The 13,573-nt window shown below is 42.6% G+C and overlaps 2 protein-coding genes across 2 annotated transcripts; both read right to left on the bottom strand.

The window, feature by feature from the left end:
* Positions 1-1,035: 1,035 nt before the first annotated feature.
* Positions 1,036-1,941, bottom strand: LOC307051410 (mitochondrial ornithine transporter 2-like; the record flags this gene model as incomplete). Its single annotated transcript, XM_079701728.1, has 1 exon — positions 1,036-1,941. One exon carries the CDS (start codon positions 1,939-1,941, stop codon positions 1,036-1,038), a length of 906 nt encoding a protein of 301 aa, XP_079557854.1.
* Positions 1,942-6,879: 4,938 nt separating this feature from the next.
* On the bottom strand, positions 6,880-8,453 carry LOC307051400 (transcription initiation factor TFIID subunit 7-like; the record flags this gene model as incomplete). Its single annotated transcript, XM_079701718.1, has 1 exon — positions 6,880-8,453. One exon carries the CDS (start codon positions 8,451-8,453, stop codon positions 7,404-7,406), a length of 1,050 nt encoding a protein of 349 aa, XP_079557844.1. The 3' UTR covers positions 6,880-7,403.
* Between the last annotated feature and the right edge of the window lie 5,120 nt (positions 8,454-13,573).

The following is a 13,573-nucleotide window of genomic DNA, read 5'->3' as shown; positions in this document are numbered from 1 at the left end:
CTAAAGATCCTGCATGCCGCAACTAAGACCCGCTGCAGCCAAATAAATAAATAAATATTTTTTAAAAATCTAGATGAGAAAAAATATGAAATCTTGCCATTTGCGACAACATGGAGGGACCTTGAGGGTATTATGCTAAGTGAAATAAGTCAGACAGAGAAAGATAAATACTATAGGATTTCACTCATATCTGGAATATGAAGAACTATAATAAACAAACAAAACCCCTAATAAATGAACAAACCAAAACCAAATAAAACATGTCATTACAGAGAACAGAGTAGTGGTTATCAGACGGGGTAGGTAAAGGAGGGAGACAAAGTGGATAAAGGGGATCAACTGTATGGTGATAGATGAAAAATAAATTTTTGGTGGTGAGCACATTGTAGGGTATACAGACATAGAAATATAATGCCATAAATCAAGATTACCTCAATAAAAAATAAAATAAATCATTGTAGATGAAAAAAATGTAGATGGATATTTTCGTTTTCAAGCACCAAAAACTTTTAAAAAACTTTAATTGGCTAATATAGTGCACATGTTAAGCAGACTTTTAAAGAGACCCTACATCTTGAGTGGGTTAAGTAATCATTTATAACCATCTTGAAACATGTTTAACTCTGTTTTTCTGGTGACATGAGGTTAAACATGGAAACCAAACTGTGTTTCACTCACAACATATAAGCAAACAAACTGCATGTACATGGGTAGATTTATGCAAAAGCCCGCTGATACAACTATATTTAGCTTTTCAGATTAGGTACATATACGGTCACCCACTCGCCCTGTATTATCTCACCAAACACAAGAGCAGCAACTTTTCCATTTCAGTACAAGTATGGGCAGAAATTATATGATGTAAAATAGAGGTTCTTCCATAAAGCTTAAGATTTAGCATATAAGCAGGGAAGACAAAAGCAAAGTTCCCATGAAGTCAAAAATAATACCACACTGGTCCAGTGCTCCATGAAACTCTGAGTTAAATTATAGTCCTCAAAGGCGTGTACTTGGATCCAGATTCACCAAGACACTTCAGCATGCTTCAAACTGGCTCATCATCATCTTCCTACTGTATTCATAAGTCAAAAAGAGTGCTGCATTGGCAGGGAACGCTCGAATCAAAGTAGCTTGCAGACCAGAATATAAAGCCGCTACTCCTTCGTTTTTCACAACACTTAAAAGAGTTCTGATAAATCCTGCCTGTTTTCCAGACATGGAAAGAACCTGAATTCTGGATTTGATACAATCCACTGGGTATATGACAAGCCAAAGGCAAATTCCAGAAACGCCACCGCTTAACATCAAGGGGACAGGGCCTAGTTCATCTTTTGATCCATCCGAGGCAAAAAACGATCGGCTCAGTTCATAGCCACCGAAGAAGAAGAAATAGCCTGGTACTACTTGAAATAGAGTGCTCGTGAGTCCGTGGTAGAAGCCCAAGGGGCCATCCTTTCTAAGGATACTCTTCACGATGGACCAAACTGTATTATGGCTTTTTGCTATCCTCCCTGACATCTCCAGTTCGTGCATGGTCTGCAGCCGGCACTTCACGAGCTCAGTGGGGCACAGGGCCAGCGCGGCAAACGCAGAGGCGACGGAACCAGCGGCCGCAGTCTGCAGATCATTCAGCTTCGCCTGCTTGTCCAATCCAACCACTTTCCTCACGAACTGTTGGCAGAAGCCGTAGCACATGAAGAGGACTGAGTTCTCGGCGACGTAGGCCATCAGCGCGGGGCCGGTCCCTTTGCAGAAGCCCCGCAAGCCCACCTGGGAGTACGTCTTCAGGTCACAGTTGGCGAGGCCCTTGTACAGGCCAGGGAACGTCTGCATCTTCACTTTCATTGTGTCGAAGGGCTGCCCGGTCAGGACGCATGCTGTGCCCCCAAGGGCCCCCGCGGTGAGGTCGATGGCGGCTTGGATGGCAGGATTGGATTTCATGTTCGCCCACTCTTCTGCAGGTCTCCGAGGAAGGGAACTCTCTGGAGCTTAGGAGGGCGTCCCGTGTCCAGCCGCCTGCTCTTGGCGCTCTCTCCGGAGCGGGAGAAGCCGCTTAACGCCAGACTAGGCCGCGGGCCGCCCTCCCCACGCACTGAAATAACCCCCGGCCCGCGGGCCCGCGCGCGCCTCTCCTGGCGCCCTGCGGCCGCCGCGTCTGGGCCCTAAACCCGCCAGCCGCCCGCCCGCTCGATCCGCGCCGCCCGGCAGTCCCAGCGCCCGCGGGCCCCGGGGCAGACTAGAGAAACACTTCTAATGAATCTCAATACAGCAGTAGAAAGCTGTCCGATAAATTCCTGCGATTACGGCCAGAAACTCTAGGCGCTGCTGCGGCGGAGGAAGACTTGCCTTCCTGTTCGGCCAGAGACCCCCACCTCCCGGCAAAACAAAATGGGAGGTGCTTGATCGCCCCTGGGGTCAAAGGGTCAAAGGGTCAATCTACAGAGACCAAGGTTTAAAATAGGGAAAACGAACAAACACTTTGGGGGGTTTACCTGACAATCGGTGGCTCCTTCGGATCAGAAAACCCTTAATCGTGTCCGGAGAAGAATGGCGGCTCCACAAAGGTGCCGGCCGCCGCGCCTCTCCAGGTGTAGCTCTTTGCTCGCCGGGGGAGGCCTGAGGCGGGCACATCCCCTATTTCGTGGTAACATCGCCGAGGATCCTGGCCTGAAGCCCTGCGAGCTGGTGGGACGCAGGGCCGTCGTTATTTCTAGAGGTAAGTCAAGGCCTTGTACAATCGCATTGGAAAACATTTATATACAGCTAAAAAACTTGATATAAAAGACCTGTGTGGTTCCAGCGCTCTGTGCGTGCTAAGCCTCGGGGTTCTTGCTGAGGAGCCATGCAGCTTTATGCAGCAGAAGTTCTGGATATAACTGACTACAGGCCTAGTAGGCAAGATGCAGTTTGGGGCATCAGTGAGGGTACCGCTGTCAGGACACACTTATCCTCCCATATGTTTATAATCCCAGCGTTGGAACGAATTCTCTTAAAGTTTACATTTTAAGCCCTAGGCGGTATTTTACTTTGGGGGTAAAAACAAAACGGTGGAGGGGGCAGAAAGTATGCTAAAATGATTCTTTCATTTAGAAAGCTTTCCTTGTCTGATTCTTTGGATATCAGTTAATATTTAAAAGTGAAAGCAGATTGTGCATGGATACTGTTTGTCAACAGGTAGACTTCATTGTAGTAAACAGTGACTTGGTCTTTTCTTTGGAGAGTGCCCAAATGTATCTGGATTTCCTTTCTCTGGTACCATATGGTTTCTTCAGAGAATAATCTTCCAGTCTTGACTGTGTGTGTGTCTGTGTGTTTGCGGGGGAGGGGGGCTGCGGGTGGTGTTTACCTTAGGTACTGATTTAACGACACCAAGTGGGGGAAGAGGGTTGACATCCTGCAGTCAGAAAACAGACTTTCACACAATTCCCTTGTTCAATGCTATGGACCCCCAGCCTCCATCTGTGCCTTCTTTGGTTCAATTTACCCAGAAAATAAACTTTCTGTCTGTGGGATGGGTAAGGAAAAGTCATCTGGCTTGAGTGAGATAGGGCTCCTGGACATCCAACAGCTCTGAGCACAGATTTTATCTTATTTTTTTTTTGTCTGTGCCACATGGCATGCAGGATCTTAGTTCCCAGACCAGGGGTGGAATCTGTGCCCCCTGCAGTGGAAGCCCAGAGTCCTAACCACTGGACTGCCAGGGAAGTCCCTGAACACAGACATTAACGAATCCTGTTTCTAGCCTCACACCTTCCCTCTTCCTTGGAAACTGCCTGCAAAAACTGAGCCGCAGTGTCTATATCAAGTGTGTTTGTTTCTCCTTGGTATACCTCCTTGCAGACATTTAGCATGTAACTTTCTGTGATCTCTGAATTAATTTATCGTTTCTTCATCTGCTTTGGCCTTCTGAAAACACTGACATCTCTCATCCACTGTTGTCTCATCTCCTATTTTCCTTGTCCTTGGGGGTTACTATGTTATATTAGCAGGCTATTTGACAGAGAAGATTCATGAGAACAATGTGCCATTTTAAACCAGAAAAAAAAATTTTTTTAATTTAAATTTTTAAAATTTCATATCACATTTGATGTTTTTTCAAAATAAATTTTATTTACATATTTATTTTTGGCTGCATGGGGTCTTTGTTGCTGCGCTCGGGCTTTCTCTAGTTGCGGCAAGCGGGGGCTACTCTTCGTTGCAGTGCACGGGCTTCTCATTGTGCTGGCTTCTGTTGTTGCAGAGCATGGGCTCTAGATGCAGGGCTTCAGTAGTTGTGGCACGCAGGCTCAGTAGTTGTGGCTCACGGGCTCTAAAGAACAGGCTCAGTAGTTGTGGCACATGGGCTTAGTTGCTCCACAGCATGTGGGATCTTCCCGGACCAGGGCTCAAACCTGTGTCCCCTGCATTGGCAAGTGCATTAACCACTGCACCACCAGGGAAGTCCCTCACATTTGAGGGTTTTTTTAAAATGTTTTGGTTTTTTAAAACTGTCAATTAATTACCTATGGTTCATTGTTTATTTTTTAAAAGCACATACCGAGTTTTTACAAACACAAGAGATGCAGGATACTACAATAAATCATCAACTGCTTTTGCATTAAATTCATATATGTATATGTTTTGGAGAAACCAAGTTAGTAATCAGCGCCAGGGATCATGAGGGCATTAATAGGGAAATGCTCTGCAATTTCATTGAATTATCAGACATAGTTGTGCAATAATACACAGATCTCAAGTTCCATGAAATATATTTAAACAGCTGGACTTGGAGCACATGTACTCCCACGCATACATGGAAAGTAATGGCAAAGGAACTTCCAAATTTTCAGTGAAGACCACCACCCTTAGCAAGATGCACACCCACATCACATGTTCCCTAGCAATCAGATTGAGTAGCCAGATAGGATTACCAGAGAAAGTAAGGTTTGAGCTGAGGGCTGAGTAACAAAAAGCTAGCCATGAGAATATCTGGAGACTGTTCCAGGAAAAGGGAAATGTAAGTGTAATATAAGTAAAGCTCTGTAGTGTGAAAGAGCTGGGCATTTGAAATACAGAAAGAAGGCCAATATACCTGCTGTGTGGTGAGCAGTCTTCCTAGTCTGTGTTTTCACACAATTCTTACCAGGTAATAAAAGTTTAAGCAGAGGTTCAAGACAGTCCTTCAGAGACATGATTGGTCACAATTTGTCCAAATTTTTTGTCTCAAACATTTGATCTACAAATTCAAAATGTCAGGCTTTATGACACTTAGATGTGAACATAAAGATCCCATTTACCTCATCTATAGAAATAATGCAAAACAGAGACCACACTGACATGCTTATTGCAGCATTCTGTGTAATAGCAAATTTAAAATGGAACAACCTAAGTGACCGGCAATAGGGGAGTGAATAAAATTAAGAATTTGTAAAATTTCTGCATTGCTTAAAATTTTCAGTGAGATTTTTCTTATAATTTTTTTTTTTTTTGCGGTACGCGGGCCTCTCACTGTTGTGGCCTCTCCCATTGCGGAGCACAGGCTCCGGACGCGCAGGCTCAGCGGCCATGGCTCACGGGCCCAGCCGCTCCGTGGCATGTGGGATCCTCCCAGACTGGGGCACGAACCCGCGTCCCCTGCATCGGCAGGTGGACTGTCAACCACCGCGCCACCAGGGAAGCCCTCTTATAATATTTTAAAACACTAATTTTAAAAATTCAACTTCCATTCATGAACTCAGAAATATTGAAAACCGTAGCCCAACTATATATCACACTCATCAGGCAAGGGAGCTGTGAGAAAAGTGAGTCTTTTTTGGTAACTCTGGATTTACATGAAGGGAAATAGATCCCAATCTTCTTAAGTTTTTCTCTTTTGAAGTTTACATAACAGATAATTACTCTTCATTATGGAGATTTTAATATCTGTGCAAAACTAAGCTGTAAATGAATCAAATAAAAAAGCTACAGTAGTAAACTGACTCAGTTTGCTTATGCTGCAGATGTATTTGAAGCAAACTTTGTTTCTGCTGTAATTTATAAACTTTTAGAATGATTCTTTAATTTGAAATCAGTCAACCCCATTTAAAGCAGCTGTTTCTTTATACACTTTTCTACCATTTCAATCAGTCTTTAATTCAAATTTTTAATCCCTGTATGTTCAGACCCTAGTAAATAGGCAATAATAGTTTGCTTTTATTCTAGGAATTGTTCTAAGTCCTTATATGTATCAACTCAATAGCCAACAACTCAAGGGTCCTGAGGTAGGTAATATTATCACCTCCATTTTAGAGATGAGGAAACTGAAACCAACAGATTAATTTACTTGCCCAAGATCAATCTCAACTAGGTCACTGAACTAGGATACAAACCCAGGCACCACATCTCCTGACCTTGTGATTTTAATCTCTTTTCTCTTCTTTAGTAAGTTTACAGTGACTAACAAGGCAAAGTACCTAATCTCAGTGAATTTACAGCCTAGGGAGGACATGAGCAACAGGTAACTTATACTTTGGTATGATAGATGCATGATAGTATTTATCCCAATAGACTATTATAGAGAAAGAGTAGTAATTAAACTCCTTGACAAAAATGTAAATAAGCTCAGGATTAAAAATAGTGAGAGAATGTGGTGAGATCAGGCTGAAAAAAAAGAATTTAGGATAGTTTAGGAACGTTCTGTATCTCCTGACCTCCAAATGGAGCAGGTGGATTGGAAACATAATGCAAAGATGACATTTCCCCACTTCTTTGCCTCTGCTGTTCCTCTTTTTCTTAAATTCTAACATAGCTGCTTCTTTTCCTACAAAACAGAATCCAATTGGTCAGTCATTATACCCCATAAAGAAACCACTTCAGAAGAGGATCTGATACCCACTACCCCTAAAAGAGCAAGACACATCATAAGGTGAAAATTACTTGCTTTTATTTATTGTTAAAACAACTTTATGAAACGATTTGCAATGCAAAATGTGGAAAACTGCTTTGAATAACTGGGAAAATAGCTACAGCATGGGAAAACGTATGTAAACAAACTTCACTGCCACCAAACTAGAATCTACTAATTTATCTCAGATGGCATCACAGAGTAGCAATGGCAGCTTCTGGTAAACGGAGAAACAGCAGCAAAGTCCTGCAGTGAAGCTGTGATTAATTACCAAACTGAACTGTTCACTCCACTAATCCTACAACTTCCCTACATTTATCTGTCTATACATTCCTACTTACTACAGGACAAACACCCACCAAAGTGGTTCCAAAAAACAAATGAGATAGAAATTCACAATTATAAAACAAATCCAATAGAAGGCAGTGGAGGAAACTGGGAACTACTGCAAAGTTTTACTATCTAGTCCAGGTGATGAAAACAAAGTTTTTCTTTCAAGGCTGACCACTGTCAGGAATGAAATTAAGTATCAAAACTCTCCTCACTTCTCTAGGAGTGATTCTAGCTCTTCTTGCAAAGAGCTGAGCTGCTCCTTTTCTCGGTCTTCCTTTTGTTTCAGTTCATCCAGCACAGCCTGAAATCTGTTCTTGAGAGCCAGGTTTTCCACTTTCATGATGAGATCCTCCTGTCGCTTTGCCCTGTCCTGGGTCTCTTGGAGCTTGCCTTTCATGTTATCAATCTGTTTCTGAATTCCCATAACCAGCTGATTAGTTCCCTCGTTTTCTTGGTGGTGTTCATCTGACTCAGTTAGCTTGTGCTGTAGCTGCCTTTCCAGATCTTCCTCAGTGTCAATGATGTTTATATCTTCTTCATCTTGATGCTGTGTCTCATCTTCATCTTCACTGCTGCTGCTGAGATCATCGAATATCTCCCGAAGCTCATCATGTTCTAATGAGTCACGGCCCTGCCTGTGGCCAGACATTCCTGGGGAAGAGAGATCAAGGCCTTGACTTTCTGCTTCTTTTGTTTCATCTTCAGCAATTATTTCCCAACGGGTACTGACAGCTTCAGCATCTGTGCTCAGCAACCGCTTTACTTCTTTTTCCACATCTGGAGACTCAATATATTTCTTCTTTGCTGTCTTACGGAACCTTCTCTTTCTGACGTTTTTTAGAGGCAGAGTAATTCCATGGTTCCATATAAACTTTTTCTCTTTGTCCTTATCCTTTTTCTTGCTTGCTTTGGGATCAGCAGTGGCAACTGGTTCCTCAACAGGAGGACAGAGATCACCATCAGCTGTACAGACAAGCATCTGAGAGATATCAGCTGTCTTGTAAAAGGTTTTTTTATCAATGGTTTTCAAACTTTCCATAACACATGGCAGATCTACCAATTTTGACGCCAATGGGACCTGGTCCACTCTGACAATTCCATGACGCCCATCAGGGTGTAACTCAATTGTCAGTCTGTCCTTCAGGTTGACATGACCAGACTGTATCGCCCGCCTCACAGTAGAGGCATACTCCGGAGGTAGGCGTAAGATAAACTGGCTCTCTAGTTCGTGAGGAGCATCATCTTTGCTCTTACTCATCTTTATTTCTTTGTGACTCACTTTTTCCTCTAATAACCACTTGTTGCACTAAAAAATTTCAGCTATTTCAACAGAAAGACCAGTTCTTTATAAATTGACGTCTTTAATTACAAAGAGTTCTAGGGAGAACAGCAACTAAGCGTCTATTCGGAATTAAGTCCCAAGTCTTTCTAAATATGCTGTGACAATACCAGTCGTTAATCACGCATTGCCTTACTCAGGTCCATTTAAATCTGTTAGCTGCAATGCCAAGTTCCAACCTCTAGATAGAGGTTGTCCTGCCGCTGCAGGACAACGCAGGGAAAGCAAATGGCGGCTCCTACGGAATGATTTTCGGCACAGAAAGTAAGGCTCAGCAGATACTCCCAATCCACAAACTCTCCCGGAACAAGGATACGCAAAAGCGGGGCGTAGTGAGCTCTCTTCGCCTCGGGTACTTACAATCCAGTGACGGTTATAAGTTCAGTTTCTCCGGACAGGCGCGAGCGGGAAACGAAGCCACTCAGAGAAAGGCGGCCGGGAGCCGAGAGTCTCCTTCCGAATTCCTTTGTTCTTCCCGGCACTTGGCAAAGCGATCCGCTGATTATCGGTGAAACGGCTGAGGACGGGCAACGCGAAATCGCGCCAAGAACCGCCGCTCCGAACGCCAGATTCTGCAACTCCGCAGCTCAGGCGGCCTCCGTCCGTTACAGCAGACCTAGCCGAGAAAAAACAGCTGCGTCACCACACGAGACGGGAAGCGGCTGTGAGTCGCAACACGCCTCGGGCGGAAGTGCGATCTGCCCCAGCGCGAGCAAGCGCAACGCGCGATTACGCTATCCGGCGTCTTGTCGTCTCGCGAGACCTTGGCCTTAAAGGGATGAAGACTGTTTCGCAAAGAGCTGTTGGTTTAAAAGTATTTCGAGGGCTTCCCTGGTGGCGCAGTGGTTGAGAGTCCGCCTGCCGATGCAGGGGACACGGATTCGTGCCGCGGTCCGGAAAGATCCCACATGCCGCGGAGCGGCGGGACCCGTGAGCCATGGCCTCTGAGCCTGCGCGTCCGGAGCCTATGCTCTGCAATGGGAGAGGCCACAACAGCGAGAGGCCCGCTTACCGCCAAAAAAAAAAAAAAAAAAAGAGAAAACGGTTCTAAGAAGGACATAGATCCTCCCGCGCGCCTCCGCTAAGCCAGGGCTTTTACCGGATCTCTGTGGGGCCGGATACCACCTAGGCTTCCGGGTGATTGCCGGAGATAGGGAGTCCGTGCGGAAATGGTGTTTGTTTCTGAAAATATCTCGGCATCTCCACAGTCTATATTCAATCTGGAGCCGATAAAAGAATGTATAACTAACCATACCGTGGATTTTAAAGTACCCAAATCAGTGGAGTGAGGAAGTGCAGACCACTATAATGCTAAGTCTGTGTTTGTTGATTATGAAGATGGCCGTAGGGGGCTCATGACTCGGTCTGTTTCTGTTTTGAAGACCCCCTGAGGGAACAAGAGTGATTCCTCTTTTTTAATTTAATTTTATTTATTTTTTTATACAGCAGGTTCTTATTACTCATCCATTTAATACATATTTGTGTATACATGTCAATCCCAATCTCCCAGTTCATCCCCGCCCACCCCCACCCCGCCACTTCCCCCGCTTGGTGTCCATACGTTTGTTCTCTGCATCTGTGTCTCAATTTCTGCCCTGCAAACCGGTTCATCTGTACCATTTTTCTAGGTTCCACATATATGCGTTAATATACAATATTCGTTTTTCTCTTTCTGACTTCATTCTGTGTGAGTCTCTAGATCCATCCACGTCTCTACAGATGACCCAGTTTCGTTCCTTTTTATGGCTGAGTAGTGATTCCTCTTTTTAATGTGTTTGATGTAGATATCAATGTAAACAGAGAAGGGAGTGTTCTTCTGGAGGCCCATGTTCATTTAGGACAGTTGGCTGAAAGACGAGTAGTCTGATTAAAGTAGAATATAATTGAAGTATTACTTCCTTCTACTCATTTGCCAGTAATTTTTAAATTAGTTTGGAATTTTAAAAAATCCACCACTACTGTTTGGATAACTTTTCTGCTGGCCTCTTCTTTAGGTGTTCAAGTATTCTTCAACATGTACTTATAGTGCTTCAGTCTAACTGTATAACAGTTTCCACTTATTCCTATTCATTTCCATTTATTAACAGGATCAATTTGGTAGACTATCAAGGTCATTAAAATTCCAATTTCTATTCTCTAAAATATCAACACCTGCATCTAAGTTTTAGAGAATTCACTTAAAATGTGATTAACATTTAAAAAATTCACTTTATTTCTTTATGTACTTATTGTCTTCCTCACCTAGGATTGGAAGCTCCATGATAATCAGGAGTCTAATATCATGTTCATCCGGTCCCAGTGCCTAGTATCAAAATGTGGGAGATAAAAAATATTTGCTAATTGTATGAAACAATTGATCCATCCAGAAAGAACATAAATACAATCTAAATCCTATAATAATTTGTCAGAGAAAATACATTCTATGTCGCCTTAAAATGAGATAGAGCCACTTTATATATACATTTCCTCTCCAGTCACAGACCGTGCCAATTGTTATGAGGCCAGAAATTTGCAAATAGCGTGTGTGAATGTGACGTGTTTGGTTTCGTAGACTGTGCTACTGTGTGTCATGGGGTGGAACTTAAATGGTTTGGCACCAGTTTGGTTTTCTATGTTAAGTTTGAAGGAAAATTATGCTCTTCTACATAACTGTACTTTAGTTCTTTGTTCTGTAATGTGTTCAAGAATGTTAGCTGATGTATATATAATTTCCAGGATGATCTATTTCCTCTTTTTGAAGAAATTTTTCCAATGTGCTTGTCCCTTAATTGTACCTGATTTTACTTACTTAATAGATATGAGTTTAGCATGCTAGCCTTTGCATAATGCTTTATTTAACCCTATAAAATGTGAGGCCATGCTTATACATGACAATAATCCAAATATTGCTTTGCATTTTAATTTCCTATGAGTTTTATGATGCTCAAATATCTTTGTCACAGAAAATAACTTGAGATAAATTCTAGGCAATTCAGATTTGCCAAAATTATGGTGTGTTTTAGTTATTAAACCTTGAAATGAATGGTTGTCAGGGATAATTAAAAGGATCAACTGAAGTTTCCCCTAAAGTATCTACCTCCTTCAATCCTGAAACATATTTTCTGTTTTTGAGTTTAATACATTTTCTGAATGCTATTTTTTGAGGGGTAGTTACATTGATCTTAAACCTAAGGGCACTGCCACATCACCATTACCTTAATGTCTATTGATAAATCCAGTTGTTGTTGTTGTTGTTGTTGTTGTTGTTTTGACTGGGGAACTGAATTTTATGTATTTATTTATTTTTGGCTGCATTGGATCTCTGTTGCTGCGCACGGGCCTTCTCTAGTTGGAGCGAGCAGGGGCTTCTCTTCGTTGCATTGCGTGGGCTTCTCATTGTGGTGGCTTCTCTTGTTGCAGAGCACGGGCTCTAGGTGCGCGGGCTTCAGTAATTGCAGCACGCAGCCTCAGTAGTTGTGGCTCACGGGCTTAGTTGCTCCACGGCATGTGGGATCTTCCCAGACCAGGGCTCAAACCCGTGTCCCTTGCATTGGCAGGCAGATTCTTAACCACTACACTGCCAGGCAAGTCCCGGGGAATTGAATTTTTAATTTTGTTTAATTTTTTTAACACCTTTATTGGAGTATAATTACTTTACAGTGGTGTGTTAGTTTCTGCTTTATAACAAAGTGAATCAGCTATACATATACATATATCCCCATATCTCCTCCCTCTTGCTTCTCCCTATCCCACCCCTCTAGGTGGTCACAAAGCACGGAGCTGATCTCCCTGTGCTATGCGTCTGCTTCCCACTAGCTATCTGTTTTACATTTGGTAGTGTATATATGTCCATGCCACTCTCTCACTTCATCCCAGCTTACCCTTGCCCCTCCCCGTGTCCTCAAGTCCATTCTCTACTTTATTCCTGTCCTGCCCCCAGGTTCTTCAGAACCTTTTTTTCTTTTTTTTTTTTTAGATTCCATATATATGTGTTAGCATACAGTGTTTATTTTTCTCTTTCTGACTTACTTCACTCTGTATGACAGACTCTAGGTCCATCCAACTCACTACAAATAACTCAATTTCGTTTCTTTTTATGGTTGAGTAATATTCCATTGTATATATGTGCCACATCTTCTTTATCTGTTCATCTGTTGATGGACACTTAGGTTGCTTCCATGTCCTGGCTATTATAAATAGAGCTGCAATGAACATTGTGGTACATGACTCTTTGAATTATGGTTTTCTCAGGGTATATGCCCAGTAGTGAGATTGCTGCGTTGTATGGTATTTCTATTTTTAGCTTTTAAGGAACCTCCACACTGTTCTCCATAGTGGCTGTATCAATTTACATTCCCACCAACAGTGCAAGAGGGTTCCCTTTTCTCCACACCCTCTCCAGCATTTATTGTTTGTTGATATTTTGATGATGGCCATTCTGACTGGTGTGAGGTGACAGCTCATTGTAGTTTTGATTTGCATTTCTCTAATGATTGGTGATGTTGAGCATCCTTTCATGTGTTTGTTGGCAATCTGTATATCTTCTTTGGAGAAATGTCTGTTTAGGTCTTCTGCCCATTTTTCGATTGGGTTGTTTGTTTTTTTGATATTGAGCTGCATGAGCTGCTTGTAAATTTTGGAGATTAATTCTTTGTCAATTGCTTCATTTGCAAATATTTTCTCCCATTCTGAGGGTTGTCTTTTCATCTTGTTTATGGTTTCCTTTGTTGTGCAAAAGCTTTTAAGTTTCATTAGGTCGCATTTGTTTATTTTTGTTTTTATTTCCATTTCTCTAGGAGGTGGGTCAAAAAGGATCTTGCTGTGATTTACGTCATAGAGTGTTCTGCCTATGTTTTCCTCTAAGAGTTTGATAGTGTCTGGCCTTACATTTAGGTCTTTAATCCATTCTGAGTTTATTTTTGTGTATGGTGTTAGGGAGTGTTCTAATTTCATTCTTTTACATGCAGCTGTTCAGTTTTCCCGGCACCACTTATTGAAGAGGCTGTCTTTTCTCCATTGTATATTCTTGCCTCCTTTATCAAAAGTAAGGTGACCATATG

The sequence above is a fragment of the Hyperoodon ampullatus genome, assembly GCF_949752795.1.
Source record: "Hyperoodon ampullatus genome assembly, chromosome: 4".
Classification (NCBI taxonomy): domain Eukaryota; kingdom Metazoa; phylum Chordata; class Mammalia; order Artiodactyla; family Ziphiidae; genus Hyperoodon; species Hyperoodon ampullatus.
This window is presented reverse-complemented; position numbering and strand designations above follow the sequence as displayed.